Source organism: Hyaena hyaena, unplaced genomic scaffold, assembly GCF_003009895.1.
Source record: "Hyaena hyaena isolate Hyena2069 unplaced genomic scaffold, ASM300989v1 scaffold_1144, whole genome shotgun sequence".
Classification (NCBI taxonomy): Eukaryota; Metazoa; Chordata; class Mammalia; order Carnivora; family Hyaenidae; genus Hyaena; species Hyaena hyaena.
This window is the reverse complement of record NW_024081779.1, coordinates 189,672-207,699: the sequence shown is the minus strand read 5'-3', so window position 1 is coordinate 207,699 and position 18,028 is coordinate 189,672. Positions and strand designations below refer to the sequence as shown.

The window sequence follows — 18,028 nt, the reverse complement described above, 5'->3', positions numbered from 1 at the left end:
ATATGGTAGTTCTACTTTTATTTTTTTGAGGAACCTCCACATTGTTTTCTATAGTGGCTGCACCAACTTTTATTCTTATCAACAGCATGTTGGGGTTCCCTTTTCTCCACATCCTGGCCAACATCTGTAATTTCTTGTCTCTTTTTAAAGTTTATTTATTTTGAAAGAGAGAGAGGGAGTATGCACGTCTGAGCAGGGGAGGGGCAGAGAGAGGGAGAGAGAATCCCAAGCAGGCAGGCTTTGTGCTGTCACTGCAGAACCGGACAGGGGGCTCAAACTCAAGAAATGTGAGATCATGACCTAAGCTGAAATCGACAGTCAGATGCTTAACACACTGAGCCACCCACATGTCTCTATTTCTTATCTTTTTGACAATAACCATTCTAACAGGTATGAGAAGATATCTCATTGTGGTTTTGATTTACATTTCCCAGATTTGTGATGATGAATATCTTTTCCTCTGCCTATTGGCCATTTGTATGGTTTTTTTTTTTTTTTTTTTTGGAAAAATGTCTATTCATGTCCTCTACTCATTTATTAGTGAGACTATTTTTTTTTTTTTTTGCTATTGAATTGTATAAGCTCTTTATTTATTTTGGATATCACCCCTTTAATGGATATATGATTTACGAATATTTTCTCCCCTTCACAAATGGTTGTCTTTTCATTTTGTTGACGGTTTCCCTTGGTGTGCAGAAGCTTTTTAGTTTGATGTAGTACCGTTTCTCTACATTTGCTTTTGTTACCTTTGCTTTTGGGGTCAGGTCCAAAAATCATCACCAAGACTGATGTCAGGAAGCTTACCACCTATGTTTTCTTCTAGAAGTTTAATAGTTTCAGGTTTTACATTCAAGTCTTTGGTTCATTTTGAGTTAATTTTTGTGTAAGATAATAGTCTAGTTTCATTCTTTTGCATGTGGTTGTCCAGTTTTCTCAATATCCTTTATTGAAGAGACTGTCCTTTTTGGTTGCATGTTCTTGCCTCTCTTGTAAATTGACTATATATGCGTGATTTTAACTTTTCTGGGCTCTCTATCCTGTTCCATTGATCTCTGTGTCTTTTTCTTTTTTTTTTCTAATGACATAGTGTTTGATTACAATAGCTATGTTATAGAGTTTCAAATCAGGGAGCATGGTGCCTCCAGTTTTGTTCTTCTTTCTTTAGATTGCTTTGGCTCTTCAGGGTCTTTTGCAGTTCCATATGCATTTGTTTCATTTCTGTAAAAAATGCCTTAATATTGACATCATATAAGGATTGCACTGAATCTCTAGATTGTTTTTGGGTAATAGGGATTTTTTTTAATAGCATTAATTTTCTTAATCCATGAGCACAGAATATCTATTCACCTATTTGTATCTTCTTCAGTTTATTCATCAATATCTTAATTATTAGCACATAGATGATTCACCTTATTGGTTAAACTTATTCTTAGGGATTTTATTCTCTTTGATGGAATTGTATATGTCATTGTCTTCTTAATTTCTCTTTTTTGGAGTTTGTTGTTAGTGAATAAGAACATGACATATTTGTGTATTGATTTTGTATCCTGCAACTTTACTGAATTTGTTAGTTCTAGCCATTTTTTTGGTGGAGTCTTTAGGGTGTTCTATACATAAGATCATGTCATCCACAACTAGTGACCATTTTACTTCTTCCTAATTTGTAGAAAGAAATTTGTTTATTTCTTTTTCTTGCCTAATTAGTCTGGCTAGGATTTTTAATACTATATTGAATAATCATGGCAAGAATGGGCTTCTTTCTCTTGTTCCTAATTCTAGCTGAAAGGCTTTTAGCTTTTCATGTTGAATATGATGTTAGCTAGGGCCTGTCATATATGTCCTTTATGATATTGAAGTATGTTCCCTTTATAGCCACTTTTTTTAGGGTTTTTATCATGAACAGATGTTGAATTTTGTCAAATACTTTTTCTGCATCTCTTGAGATGATATGATTTTTATCCTTCGTTTTGTTAATGTGGTGTATAAAGTTGATTGATTTGTGAATGTTGAACCATCCTGTATCTCTGGAAAAATCCCACTTCATCATGGTGTGTGATTATTTTCATGTATTGTTGAATTAGACTTGCTAACATTTTGTTGAGGATTTTTGCATCAATGTTCACTGGAGTATTGGCCTGGAATTTTCTTTTTTTGTGGTGTCTTTGTCTGCATATGGTATCAGGGTAATGCTGGCCTTGTAAATGAGTTTGGAAGCATTCCCTCCTCTTCAATTTTTTTGGAAGAGTTTTAGAAGGCCAGGTATTAAATCTTCTTTAAATATTTAGTAGAATTCACCAGAGAAGTTGTCCTATCCTGGACTTTTGTTTGTTGTGAGAGTTTCGATTACTGATTCAATCTCCTTACTAGTAATTGGTCTATTCAGATTTTCTATTTCTTCATGATCTTCTTTGAAGATAGTATGTTTCTAGGAATTTATTCATGCCTGTAAGTTCATGTATAATTGTTCACAGTAGTATCTTATGATCCTTTTTATTTCTGTGGTATCAATTGTTAACTGCTCCTTTTTTATTTCTGGTTTATTTGAGACCTCTCCCTTTTTTCCTTGGTAAGTTTAGCTAAAGCTTTATCAATTTTATTTATCTTTTCAAAAAACCAGCTTATTGATCTTTTACTAATGTCTTTTTAGTCTCTACTTTATATCTGTGCTCTGATCTTTATCATTTCCTCCCTTCCACTAACTTGAGGCTCTGTTTGCTTTTGCTTTTTCTAGCTTTTTTTAGGTGTAAAATTAGATTGTTTATATGACAATTTTCTGGTTTCTTGTGTTAGGGGCTGTTTCACTCTGAACTTGGAATTTCCCTCTTAGAACTGTTTTACTGCAGCCCAGAGATTTTGGTTGTACTTCCATTTTCATTGGTCTCAAAGTATTTTTTGATTTCTTCTTTGATTTCTTCATCGCCCCCATTGGTTGCTCAGCGGCATGTTGTTTAATCTTCACACATGCATGATTTTCCCAGTTCTTTATTAAGTCTGCATCAGAGAGTGCAGGGGTGGGGCATGCCTACTGACTTTCCTGAGGAGTGGCAGGGCACAGGGCTGGGGGTGCCTTAGCACTTTAGCAGGAGAGTGGGGGGGAGGTGCGGGACTGTGTATCCCACTGACACTAACAAGGTAGTGGGAGAGTGCAAAAATGGTGCCTGGGAGTACCACCGCCTCTGGACAGAGTCCCAAAGGCTCCTTCCTCTCCAGCAGATGCTTTAATAAAATTAGCAAATGAATCTCCTTCACCTATAGCTCAGGTGCCTTCCAAACTGTGGCTTAGGCTCTGGGCCCTGGGGAGAGTCATTTTGCATTTGAGTCCTTTAAAATCGGTACCTTAGTACCATATAGCCTTTTGGGTCTCCTGGATGGCAGCCCCACTGTTTTTCAAAGATAGCTGTCTCTGTGGTGCAGGTCCCAAGAATTGGGGGGCCTGCTGTGGGGCAGAAACCCCTCACTCCTCAGAAAGAAGCTCCGCATTTGTGAGATCCCTCCTGACTATGAGTTGCCAGGCTGGGGGTGGGGCTTTTGGTGAGACTACCTCTCTGTATTCCTCACCTGTCTCCATATGGCCTTTTAATCATTTGTTATGAAGGAGCTGTTCTGCTATTTTCCAGCTCTTTTTCATAGGGAATTGCTCAGTATGTAGCTGGAAATTTGATGTGTGTATGTGGGAGGGAGTGAGTTCAGGACCTTCCTATGCTGCTTTCTTGGACTGCTCCTCAAATTAATTTTAATAATATATTTTATTTAACCCAATAGACCCAGGATATTTTCATTATCATTACCTGTCATTTAATAGGTAATTAACATAGAAATTATTAATGAGCTATTATACGCTCTTTTCATGTACTCAAATTTCAAAAACTGGTGGGTATTTCACATGCATCTGATTCCAGACTAGCCGCATTTCAGGTGCTCAATAGCCACATAGGGCTTGTGGCTATCACACTGACAGCTCAGCCCTATATCCAGACTTTTCTCCAATCATTAGGGTAAGAATTATATCCTTAAAAAAATTCTTTTAAGTAGTCTCCACACTGAGTGGGGCTCAAACTCATGACCCTGAGATCAAGACCTGAGGCAAGATCAAGAGTTGGATGCTTAACCAAGTGAGCCACCCAGGTGCCCCAGAATTCCATCCTTTTTAAAGGCACACTCCACTGTCACTGCACTATCTTAGTGTCCTCTCGAGATACGAGTGCCATTGTGCCTATAATTTTTGCTTTCTTCTCTGTCATCTGTAAATGAGCCTCTTTTACTGATTCCTTTCACTCTGAGGATGTTGTCAGTAGTACTTTACAGCATCAGGATCATGATGAAGTATTCTTAGTTTTTACTTTATAAAAACTTTTACTGTTTTACTCATAGAATCTATTTTCCAAGGTATTGATCATCTTTATCATTAAGGTCTTAACCATTTATCTTCATTTTTATTAATATAGAATGAAAAATGGGGCGCCTGGGTGGCTTAGTCGGTTAAGCGGCCGACTTTCGCTTAGGTCATGATCTCGCGGTTCGTGGGTTCGAGCCCCGCGTCGGGCTCTGTGCCGACTGCCAGCTCAGAGCCTGGAGCCTATTTCAGAGTCTGTGTCTCCCTCTCTCTCTGACCCTCCCCTGCTTACGCTGTCTCTCTCTCTCTCCTAGAAATAAATAAAAATTAAAAAAAAAAGAAATAGATTAGAATGAAAAAATATGGACATAAATGTCTAAATATGAACCATTGTTTAAAATACTAGGAAAAAATCAAGGGCAGTATTCTATTTAAAGTCTTTCATTACTAGTCTAAATTATTTTGTTTATAGTCCACATAGAATCCTTTCATGAGAATTCTTTTCCATATGATTGCCACTTTCTAATATTATTTTCTTCACCTTCAATTAGATTACATTTTATGCATTTTATTTAAAAATCTTAAATTATGATATGTAATAGTATTCAACAGTGTAAATATTTATCCCTGTAACCCATTTTCATGAAACAATGAAATTTATACAGAATCTATGCCTAGAAATGTTCAGCAAACATTAAATTTAATGTAGAACCTAAGGTGTATTTAATTATTCCAAAGAGACAGTGGTTTTATTAAAATCTATTAAAAATTAAGGAACATGTGATTATTTGAATATTTGTTCTTTGCTATTTTGTTTCAAGATAATAAACCCAATTTTTAGAAAGATTTAAAAAATATGTTAGTTATTATAATATAATATGATTTTGGTCAAAATCAGGTGTCTTATTTGAAAATTAATGAGAAAAGCCAGTTGGATAAACACAAAATTAAAGGCATTTAGTAAAAAGTTAAAGAAGGGGCACCTGGGTGGCTCAGTTGGTTGGATGTCTGATTCTTGATCTAGGGTCAGGTAGGTCATGATTTCACAGTTCGTGGGTTTAAGCCCTGTGTTTGGACCATCAGCACAGAGCTTGCTTGGGATTCTCTCCGTCTCCTTCTGCCCCTCCCTCAGAACAAACAAACGAATAAACTAAAGAAAAATGCTCAGGGTAAAATCTGAAGAGGATGATAGAGGAGTAGAGAAGGTAAGTTCATGAAAAATAGACTATTCTGCCAGACTGAGTAAAGACTGAATGTCTTAGGAGAATGAAAATCTTGTACTTGATCCTGTATATGAAGACACAGGGTATGAACCCACAATTTAATTATTGTTTAATTGCACAATATATAAGGTGCTGATATGCTTTATCACAAGGCTTCTTGACTCTTATCTACATTTTTCTTTATTTTAGTCATTTTATTGCCTTTTGTCACATTCACTTAGCATTCCATATAAGGATGTGGTTCTAGAGTTTTAATTCCCATTTTATTCCATTTTTGTGTACAAATGTTACATTTAAAAGCTAAAGACCATTTATTTTTATTTATTTATTTATTTATTTATTTATTTATTTTTATTTCTAGGAGAGAGAGAGACAGCATGAGCAGGGGAGGGTCAGAGAGAGAGGGAGTGACAGACTCTGAAACAGGCTCCAGGCTCTGAGCTGGCAGTCAGCACAGAGCCTGACGCGGGGCTCGAACCCACGAACCGCGAGATCATGACCTAACCGAAAGTCGGACGCTTAACCGACTAAGCCACCCGGGCGCCCCGCTAAAGCCCATTTAAATATTTTGTATGAGGAAGAGGGTTTGTATCCATGAAATGCACAATAACTGGTGCATATTTTCTGCAGAACAAAACAGAGACAACAGTCGCTGTCATTATTATCTTCACTAAAAATTGATAAAAGCAACATTAGCTACATAAATTGGTACACAACTTCAGGCAATGATTTTGGCAATATTTAAGTGCCATTAAATACCTTATTTCCTTCCCTTGACTCTACTTTTGAGGATCTATTCTGAGGACATAATCTATGTCCTTAGATATATGCCCTCCTCTGTTTTTACATACACTGCTTGAAGAAAGCCCCTTTACACACAGTGAGGTAGCATGGCCCAGTGGTTAAGGCTATAGTCTCTGGAGAGCCAGGGCTAAATTCTGACTCCATCACTAACTAAATTCATGATGTTGAGCAAGTTACCTAAATATTGTGCCTCAGTTTCTCCATCTATGATATGGAGATAATCTCAGTACATCCTACAATCTTTGTGAGAATTAAATGGGGTAATAAGTATAAACCACTTCCACCAGGGAATGTAATTAATGTTCACTATTATTATTGTCATAATGGGGCTAATTAGAAGAAAAAAAGGAAGACCCACAATGCTCCACCATATGAGACTGGTTGCATGAACTCTGGTCTATTCATTCAAGGGCAAAGTCATTAAATTTCATCACACTATACACGATGTCTAGCACAGGAACGCATTCCCACAAGTGTTTGACGCAGTCTGGATTTCATTGTAAAACACACAAGATACACATTGGGTCACATTTTAATCTCACAAGAGTTGGAATGCGTCTTACTGTCAAGGGCCAGTTTAGTGGGTAGAGTGTGATGCATCTTACATCTGATGCAGCTTGTAGATGGCAGAATGATAGCCTCCCAAAGATGTCCATGTGCTACAGCCAAAGCCTGTCAATGCCACCCCTTATGGCAAAACCAACTTTGTGGGTGGGATTAAATTAGGGAGTTTAGACAAGGAGACTATCCTGGCTTATCCAAGTGGGCTCAGTGCAACCACAAGGGGACTTACGAGGAGGAGGCAAGGGGTTTAGTGTTGGTAGTAGAAGTTGTGATGACAGAAGCAGAGGGTGGAATGATTAGAAGGGGCCAGGAGTCAAGAAATGCATGTAGCCTCCTCCAGCTGCTGAAAACAATATTAAAACAACTTCTGCTGACACCTTGATACTACTGATAATAATTCTGGACTTCTGAATTCCAAAGTTGTAAGATAATAAGCCCGTGTTGTTTTAAGCTACGAGGTTTGTAGTAATTTGTTACAGCAGCAGTAGGAAATGAATACAGTCAAATTGGGTGAAATGAGGTTCTTTTTTACTTCTAGGCAATGTCAGGCCCTCAGTACTTTCTATATACCCCTCAACAGCATAAGACACAATCAATCTAAAGCTACTGAAGGAATGCTGAGTGGAATAGTATACAGCCATCACAATGGTACTTACAAACAGAAAAGTGTTATTTGGAAAAAAAACCCAATTTGGATTTCAGTGAAATCACAGTTATACTATGTGGGCAAACATCAAATTATGCATATAAAATTTTCATTAGAAAATAAATTAAAATAGTAATAGTGATTGTTTTTGCATGTTGGGACCATAAATGATGTTACTTTTTCTTCTTTACATTTCCACAAATTTTCCATAATGAACAGTATTGTTTTCATAAGGGGAGACAGCACATCAGTTTCATTTGAAAAGTAGACAGCAGAATAATGAGGAATATGAAAAGCAATTTACACAATATTGGTAAACTCAATTTCTTTATGTGCCAAAACCTCTAATTTAATTAGTAACTCAGAACCTTCACATTCCTGGGTCTGCCATTTCAGTGATTGTGCTGTCACAATGGATCTGTGTTTTAAGTTTGTCACTACTTGTATTTTAATAATAGTAAAGCTTTGATTATCATCTTCAGAAATCACTTGCTGACCAGTCACTGTGAGCTACATGGGGACAGCAAACAGGGCTGTTAAAGAGGAAGTAATTTAAGCAGGAACTGGTCATTGACCCCAGTGGGAAGGCAAAAGGCAAAAGGGAGAAAAGCTGAGAAACCTGAAGAATGAGTGCTTTCTGAGGTGTGAGAAGACAAGAGGGTTCTTTCTCAAACTATGGCACTCTGACCTTGGAGAAATCACTGCCCCCCTCTGAGCCTCAGTCTCTTCCTTTGTTTATGAGGGTCAAGAACTAAACTATCTGTAAGATGAATGCCAAATTAAAAAAAAAACATGCTTTCATGATTCTACAGTCTCACCTTGCATTCACATGGGGATTGCTATGAACCGATATGAACTAGGTCCTCTGTCCTGTGCAACTTGACTTAGACTAATGCCATCAATGCCATCACCATTAGATACTTCACAGATCTTCTTTTTTACAATGTCAGAAAATAAAAGCCCAGTCCATTAAAAGGTCTGAACATGTAAGGGGTTATAACAGCAGCCTGATATCTGATTGGTCACTGAAGACTTGTAGCTCATCACATGTCAGAGGTTTGAGGAATGTATCCATGACCTGGGAAAGCTTTCTACTTTCTTCCATGAAAAACACGTTAGCAAAACTTAAAAACAGCTTTCCAACTAAATGAAACACATTTCTCAATTATTCTGATTTTAAATGAGGACACCATTTCTGGAATACATCATATGTGAAACTTTAATGAAAGTTCAAGATGTCAAAGGACATTTTTTTCCCAGAAAATATTGAGAGAATACCTATTTGAAAGAATGTTATTTAATCCAAATCTTAAGGAACTTCTAAGTCTGTAGGGGGGAATAAATCATGGGCATATTTAATTCTAATGTGAAACAGAAAAGTAAATGCTATAGAAAGACATGGATGAATTCCTGTGGATAGAATTTCAGAGGAAGATGAGATTATGCTCAGCTGTCCAGACAGAGAGATGGCTATGGAGTACATGACATCGAAGGCTGTTTGGATTCTGTATTTAAAACCTGGGGTGAAGGAGAGGGCTTTGTTGGTGGAGGAAACAGATGTGGCATGAAAAATTTGGAGTGTGTATGAAGAAGAGCAAAAGGTGAAATTTGATGGTATCGTCACGTCCAGGTTGAAGAACCATGAGATAAAGATCATAATGATAAACAAGATCCAGACTATCAAGGCCTTGGATGCTGACCTCAGGAGACTGCACTTTATTCTACAGACAGCTGAGAAACATGTAGGCCTTTTGAGCAATTATTTAATTCAGTAGCACCCATCTCTCCCTATTAAAGGGGAGAAAGGTAATTCTATAGTCTAAAATTTATTATAATTTCTCACCCAACAAGTGAACAAAATTCTAAGCAACCTTTTGGTACATCACCCAATGAATTGGAAACGATTTCAAATGTATAGGTTTGCACCTCTAAGTGGGAAGATTTCCTTCATTGCTCTAGTATTTATTTGGGGTTGGAATAGCAGTAGCCCCATTAAGAGGCTGGAATGAAAGCTGCACACATGGGGGTCCCAGGAATTCCAACTGTCTGTGGCACATGATGTGACATGAACTTTACCCAGGGGCCTCCTGGCATCTCAATTTCAGGCCTTCTGGTCATCAGGGCTTGGCTTGATCCTCCTACCTGACTGATTGTTCTTGGGAACTGGCACTAAATCTACATTCTGTACATGAAAACAGAACACGGATTCAGCAGTGTTCTCTTTGTGTCTGTATGAGCGTGTTTGTCTACGCTGTGCATATTTATATGCAAATATCTGCATATATGCGCATTACACAAAATGGTGATGGCAGATACCATTGTCTTATTGTTATATCTATTATTTTGTAGTGAAAGCTATTTTCTCCCTAAGCGGTTTGTGGCCATCTTGAGAGCAGGCTTACCACATGGCATTGTACTAATACTCAGCATTTAATCATCAATATATTTAAGCTAAGTAAGCACATGCTGAATTTCCTTCCAGGATCAAGAGAACAGCTGGTTAACATACTTGGTATAACAGGACAAAAAAGTTATGGTTTCTATTTTTCTTCAAATCTGTGGAAGGCACGATAGCTTATTTCTTTAAAAGCTCCTGAGATAAGCAAACTTGTCGTATGAAAGCAATCAATCAATATGTGTGTGCGCGCATGCATGTGTGCAAGCCGCCAGCTTGCAACGGCAAAATGCAGAAATCATGAGCTGAATCTTAAATACAGGTGGTGTTGGCAAACACACAGAGTTCATCAACCCGCATGGATTCCATGTGTTATTTTTGACACTTACCTCAATAAAGAAAATGCTGGCTGCTGACGTTGGATGGTGATACATATAGACTGTCACAAGAATGGCGGCTACTATAATGAGGACCAGGATGAGAATTCCAACAATGAGGCCAGCATGAAGGGTTCCCCCTTTCTTCTCAGCTGCACTGTCATCCGTAGAAGCTGAAAGAACAGCACAGCTGTCAGAACATGCATGTGCGCCTCAGAGGTTCTCATTTCCACTGGTGGGGGGAAATGTTTGTATTTTTAATGAAGTACCATTAGAATTTTTCTTTTACTTTCTGTACAACTTTTCCTCTCTGGAACACCAGTTGTAGAAAGTAGATGCTCTTTATTTGGGCAATGAAGAGCCATAGTATTAATGATTAAAAATACATATGTAATTGTGTTTTAATTTATAGTTCAATAAACAAAGTTAATAGCCTTTATTCTGAAAGCACTGTGGAAAACCTAAAACTCTATTTAACTATATAATAAATTTAATTTTTATTTTTCTTATTAAACCACTGGCACTGTTACCCAGGGAAAAATTGATTACTTTTTGAAAGCCTCTGTCATTTTCTTTTGGAAATTTTAAATTGAAGAGTTTCACCCTTCTTTTTGGGGGCCAGACAGGCATTTTCAGAAAGTCTGCACATGAGATCAAAGGCTAATTTTCAAAATCAGTTTTAAACTGAAATGCTCTTTAAAAGCGTAACAGATGGATGCTAAATGACCCTCAAATAGTTTTATCACCATCACAGCATATCGAAATATTCCACTGTGCCACAAACCAATGTCATTTTATCTGACTTCTACTAAGATGTTTTCCACTGTAATACCCATCTTCAGAGAACTAGAAAAAAAATTAAATTTCTAAAGTAATAATTATCCAACCCAAACTCAGTCAACCAAATGAAATGAATCTCTAAAGTCTTCTCTTGTTCTAAAATTCTGCAATCTTTGATGACTACTCGAGTATTTAAATTATGTGCAGTAGGTAACTGTGCTTTTGTGCATACTATGATTGATGTTTTTGAAGCACTAGAAAATTACTTAACATTCACAAAAGTCCTACAGCAGTGATTCCTAATCTTTTCGTTACTAATTTGTGTCTTTGTTTTAAACATCATTTTTCTCTATTAAATCTCATTTAATAAGCACTGATTTATTTCTCTTATTTTAGATTTGTGTTAATAAAAAGCAAACATGACAGCTTATCAGAACTTGTGGTCAATATAAAATAATAGAATTCCAGACAAACTAAAGAAACACAACCTTCCAGTTTTTGTACCCATCTCTTAAATGTTTGTTGCTGCAGTGCCTGTCTGGCTCAGGTGAACCTGAACTTTGGCTCAGGTCATGATCTCACGGTACATGGGTTGAAGCCCTGTGTTGGGCTCTGTTCTTACAGCTCAGAGCCTGGAATCTGCTTCAGATTCTGTCTGTCTGTCTGTCTGTCTGTCTGTCTCTCTGCCCTACCTTGCTTGTGCTCTCGCTCTCTCTCTTGCTCAAAAATAAATAAACTAAAAAAATTAAAAAAAAAACTATAAATAAATAAACAAATAAATAGTTTGTTGCCATTGTTTGTTTATTTTCTGCTTCAGACCCATAGTTGGTGTTCAGTAATTTTTCTTCAAATTTAATAAAGCTCAATATCTAATAAAGCTTTTGCTTACATAACACTCATTAAGGAAAGACTATGCAATTTAAACAGTAATTCATTATATGAAAATTCACTTACAGAGAGGATTCTGGGAAGATGGAAGAGTATGAAGTATCAGAATCTGTCTCTACACAAACAACAATTGTACTGGAAGAAGGTGTCTGACAATTATCTTGGAACTCTGGACTCTATTGAAAGCTTGCAACTTTCAGAAGAAAGGCTTGGACTATAAATTGCAGTGAATTTCAGTCAATTTTTAGCTCTTAGCACAGTAGTGGCTACCCATCCTGCACCCCTCAGTCACATGGCAGGCATGTACATCAGTTCCTGAAGTAGCCTGCAGGCACCAGGGCAGGGGAAAAGTATCTGTCCTCCAGACAGCAGGGATCTGTGCTCTGACCACCGATTGGTGCTTCTCATCCCAGAGGCACAAAGATGCAGCCTTGGTTCTTTGTACCTTCCTCCACAGTTGCGAGCCTCTGCCCCTCTGGCTAAGGTGACTTTCAAGGGGTTTAAAGAGCCAGTGCCCTTTTCACCTTCCCTCCTCTTCATTTTTCCCTTTTTTCACTTTTGGGAGCTGGATAGTTAAGACTAGGACATTCAGAAACAACTTTACAGGTAAAATCAGAAAGTGAGTGTACATGCCCAGGGAATAGCTCAGAAAAGACCTGAAAAGACATTAAGATTACACCTCAGGCTGGCCCTCAGCACAGAGACAGTCTGCAGCAACACAAAACCCAAACAATAAACGACAAACAAAAATAACATCAAAAAGCAGTACACCCTGGGTAGGGGAAGGGTAAGAGTCTGATTTCCAGAGCCACCCCATTATTAGATTCAAATGCCCAGTATTTAATACAAATTCACAAAGCATACAAAGAAACACAAAAGTATGCCTCCACTCAAGGGGAAAAAATAAACAGAAATTGTCCCTGAGAAAAGATCTTATGGCAGTATAATAGACAAAGAATGTAAAACAATTGTACTAAAGATGTTCAAAGAACTAAAAGAAGATGTGGGGAGAGTCAAGACAACAATGTGTGAATAACATGGAAATATCAATACAGAGACAGAAAACCTAAAAAGAAAACAACAACAACAAAAATTCTGGAACTGAAAAATTCAATGACTAAAATAAAAAATTCACTAGAGGGATTCAAAGGCAGATTTGAGCAGGCAGAAGAAAGAGCCAGTAGACTTGGAAAACAGGACAATGGAAATCATTGTCTGAGGGAGAGAAAGAAAAAGGAGCCAAGGGGCCATCAAGCATTGCAGGAGTCCCAGAAAGAGGGACGGAGAGAGGGGCAGAGAGAATATTTAAGAAATAATGGCTGAAAACATTCCAGGGCTGGTGAAAGACATGAATATAAACATCTAAGAAGCTCAAGGTACTCCACTAAGATGAACTCAAAGAGATCCACACTGAGATGCTTTATAACCAAATGTTTGAAAGACAAAGTCAAAGAGAGAATCCCTAAGATAACAACAAAGAAAATAGGTATGTTATAAACAAAAGGCAAGGAATTTAAATATTCCATTACAGAAAATCAACAAAGCACAAAGAAGACAGTAATGTCAGAAATAGAAACAAAAAGAGCTATATGGCACATAGAAAACAAATAGCAAAATGATGAAAATAGACCCTTCCTTGTCAGTAATTGTTTTACATTTAAATGGACTAAAGTCTCCAATGAAAAGACACAGATTGTCAGAAAGAATAAAAACTATACGATCCAACTATATGCTGTCTACAAGATACTAACTTCAGACCCAAAGACAGAAATAGATTGAAAGTATAAGTATGAAAAAGATATTCCATACAAATGGTAACTAGAAGACAACAGAGGTAACTGTACTAATAACAGACTCAATAGACTTTCAATACAAAAGGCTGAGACAAAGAAGGACATTATGTATAAATAAAAGGTTTCAATATAGAAAGAAGGTATAGTAATTATACACATGTATGCAGGTAATGACAAACCATCATAAAGTATGAAGCAAAAACTGACAGAATTGAAGGGAAAAAGAGACAGTTCTGTAATGATAGTTGGAAGTTTCAGTATCCCACTTTCAATATTGGAAAGAACTAGACAGAAGATAAGAAAAATAAGACTTAACACAATAAACCAACTAGATCTAACAGATATATATAGAACACTCTACCCCACAACAACATACACATTCTTCTCAAGTGTACATGGAACACCATTGAGGAGAGATCATATATGGGAGGCCACACATTAAATCACAACACATTTAAAAAATAGATATCATACAAAGTATCTTCTCCATCCACAGTGGGATAGAGTTAGAAATCAGTAACAGAAGTAAATCTAGAAATTCACAAATTTGTAGAAATTAAACAATATACTCTTGAACAACCAATATGTCATCATGAAATCACAAGGGAAATTAGAAAATAGATATAAAGGAAAATAAAAACACAACATACCAAAACAGGGTATGCAGCAAAAGCAGGGCTAAAGAGGGAATTTACAGCTGTTAACACTTACATTAAAAACAAGAAAAATCTTGAATCAAAAATCTAACTTTACAAGTTAAGGAACTAAAAGGAAAAGAACAAACTAAACTCAAAGTTAGCAGAAGAAAGAAAATAATCAAGACAAGAGCAGAGATAAGCAAAATAGAGAATATAAAAATAATAGAGAAAGTTAATGAGAGTTGGTTCTTCGAAAAGATCAATAAAACTGGAATGGGGACTCAAACACAAGTAGTCTATCCTCAGAATCCACACCCTGAGCCTCTGAACTCTAACCCCTCAGTTGACCCTGGACTGTATGTACTGCTGTTTCTTCTTATATCATGTTAATTCTGGCAAATAATGCTAAAAAAAACCCTTGGTAATTTCAAATAAAGAAAAATTAACCCTAAATATGGTTAAAGGATTAACATTGTGTGTTCAAGAGGTCAGGGGCTGTGTCTGACTTGTCACTTCTCTGGGACTAGGGCTTCGGTCAGTGTCTGTCATCATATACACATAAAATCCATGTTTGCTGGAAGGGAAGGTGAGAGACAGGAGGAAGAAAAAAGAAAGAAAAACAAAGGCTATTGAAAATGGGTTACTGGTATTAGAATGACTACTTCTCCAATAAAAATCAAATGAAGTTATAATAATTTACTTCACTGGGTCTTTAGTTATCTCTACGATGCAGTCAATTAACAGTCATTATCCCATAGTGGTGCTGTGTGAGAATTAAACATTTAACACATATTAAGTGCTTAGGAGAGTACCTGGTATATAATAAGCGCTTAATTAATGTGGCTATTATAATATTTTTAATTTTAATATGAGGGAGGTTGAGGAAAATTATGGTGTCAGATTCATGAGAATCTGACAGATTCTCATGAGAGAAAACTATGTTTTTGCTCTTAACATTTGTTGCTTTTTAAAGTTGGGCATAATTAAAAAAAATTTAATGTTTGTTTATTTTTGAGGGGCAGGGAGGGGCAGATGGAGAGGGAGACACAGAGTCCAAAGCAGGTTCCAGGCTCCGAACTGTCAGCACAGAGCCCGACGTGAGGCTCGAACCCATGAACCGTGAGATCATGACCTGAGCTGAAGTCAGATGCTTAACTGACTGAGTCATCCAGGTGCCTTGAGTTTGGCTTTATTCTTAAGTATACTTGTATTGTTGTACTCAGTACACTTGGCTGTTTTTCTTATTTGTAAGAATGTGATACATTACTGTCATGGGAAAATAGGATTAATTTAAAATGCTGCTTTGGAGAAAGTGTGGCAAAAAATATCTACTTGAGTTATGAAGGGAAGCCTTGAATGTTTCGTTCAATCCCACACGTAATTCCATCCATCTCTTCTTCCACCCCTCCCTCCATCTATCCATCCCCTGCACATCCAAATCCATCCATCCAAACAGCATCCGGCTCTATCTCTGGGATCAGTAGTCTTTTATAAGCAGCATGCCAAGACTCAGCCTCACTTTCTTTGTATGTGTGCAGAATAGGGAAGGGAAGAACGAGACACTTGTGATTTAGCCTCAGGCTGCTACTTCCCATGTGAACCAGAACCTGTGGAGGAAGCAGCAGGCAAAAGATAGCCAGAAACGTGTTTTATTCAGTAAGGGCTCCGGTCAGTAAAATTATCTTTAACTTGTAGGACATAAATTGTCAATCTTTAGAATATAAAATCATAACCGGATTTATACCTTGAAACCTCTCTCACTTCTTTATTTAGGCATAAATGTTTACTTTCTTATTTATTACTTATTTATATTTTCAATAATGCTTTAGTTATATTATCTCCTTGCTAAAACATTCCTTTGCTATGCTGGTATAGATATGAAGACACGATTTCATGTCTAATGAAATCTGTACCGAGTCAAGTTTGTTACTAGCCCAATAAATATTTTAGAACATTTTTGGATGATGATTTAAACAAAATAAACCATCTTCATAGACTCTCAAAATATTGCTAGCCAGGAGGCAAAATAAATATTTAGGGATCTACGACTGTGCATATGACTATACACTGTGTCGTAATTAGGGCAAACCATTTACTGAGAAATACAACAAATTCAATTCCAAAATATTACAGAGGCATCCTGGTGTCCCAAATGAGCACTATTTCCAAATGCTTCAGACTGGTGATCTGAATGGAGTGGCCAAAATTGCACAAATATTTTTTGAGAACTGATTTTCTCATTTTCATTTTATTTATGCAAGTTTTCTACTTCTCTACTCTAGATGCTTTCTCTATTAATGAGTATTATGATGGCATATTAAAAGGCTGAGTTTGGAGATGAAGTGATCACTCCACTGATGTGCTTTGATTTTAAATTCTTTCACTATTTGGTTTCCCATATAATATCAGTGCTCCATTAAATGGTACAGGGTTTGCGCACTCATGAGTACCTGCAAACAGAATTCAGGAGGTCTTCTATGTTAAAAATGATGACCACCTCAAACACAAAATTGAAATGTAAAAAGTATAAGTAAGTGCTAGCAATGTCCATAATTGAAATTTAGTTCATTCACCTTGAGGGCAGATGGCTCAAATGGATTTCAATCCTTTAGAAAAGACAGTAAACAAAGATGTAAATTTTGGAAATAGTCATTCACTCCTGTGCTTTGACTTATTGTTCTTAGACACTGGTATATAGAATTGGGTCAAAGAAAACCCTGACTCTGTTTCAGGTACAAACTTAAGCTCATGAGAGTCCATGAGGAGCTGGGGGGATATTCCAAGTGGTCATGAGAAATCTAGTCTGAAGACAAACTCTTATTCTATCCTTAGAAATATCTTACCTTCCCCTTCTCCCTCACCTTTTTTTTGAGAGAGAGAGAGACAGAGACAGAGACAGAGACAGAGACAGAGGGGAGAGAGGGAATCTCACGCATGCTGGACATGGGGCCCAATGCGTGGCTCCATCTCACAACTCTGAGATCATGACCTGAGCCTAAATCAAGAGTAGGACACTTAACTGACTGAGCCACCCAGGTGCCCCTATTCTTAGAAATATCTTATGCTCTTTCATTCATGTTCAAAAGTGAATGATACGTACAGTATTATGCACAGGACAATTCAAATCTTTAGCTTTTCTATCTTTAATTCTATATTCAAATAAGGGGAATTAGTGTTAAAGGATAGTAAGATACAATAAAATGGAGCCTCAAAGCCACAAAGAGGAAGTATATAGATATATGTGAAAAGCCTATCAAATCAAGTCCATTTTTTGCTACTCTGTTGAAGACATACTTTAAAAACAGAAATGAAGGACAGAAATCAATAGTATCAAAGATAATATACTCTCATCTGATCCACTGAATGACCTATGAGCTCCTAGCTTTTTAGTACTTTATAAAATGCAGATCAATACTGAGACACAGAAAAGACTGTGTGAATTGTCCAAGTTAGCTAAGCAATCTGCTATTTTGGGGTAAGTTTTAGCTACCATGACAGCAAAGACAACAGATTTTTAGAAAGCATTCAATACATATTAAAAATATCCAAGGCCTCATGCAAATGTGTTTCATTTACTGCACTCCAAG

At 36.9% G+C, this 18,028-nt stretch overlaps 1 protein-coding gene across 1 annotated transcript in view; it reads right to left on the bottom strand.

Moving 5' to 3' along the window:
• LOC120224264 (plexin domain-containing protein 2-like) overlaps window positions 1–18,028 on the bottom strand; it is a 234,382-nt gene that overhangs the window by 29,269 nt on the left and 187,085 nt on the right. Inside the window, exon 14 of the mRNA XM_039222500.1 lies at window positions 10,355–10,515. Within this exon, the coding sequence (XP_039078431.1) occupies window positions 10,355–10,515 (161 nt within the window). The remainder of the gene's footprint in view (window positions 1–10,354; window positions 10,516–18,028) is intronic.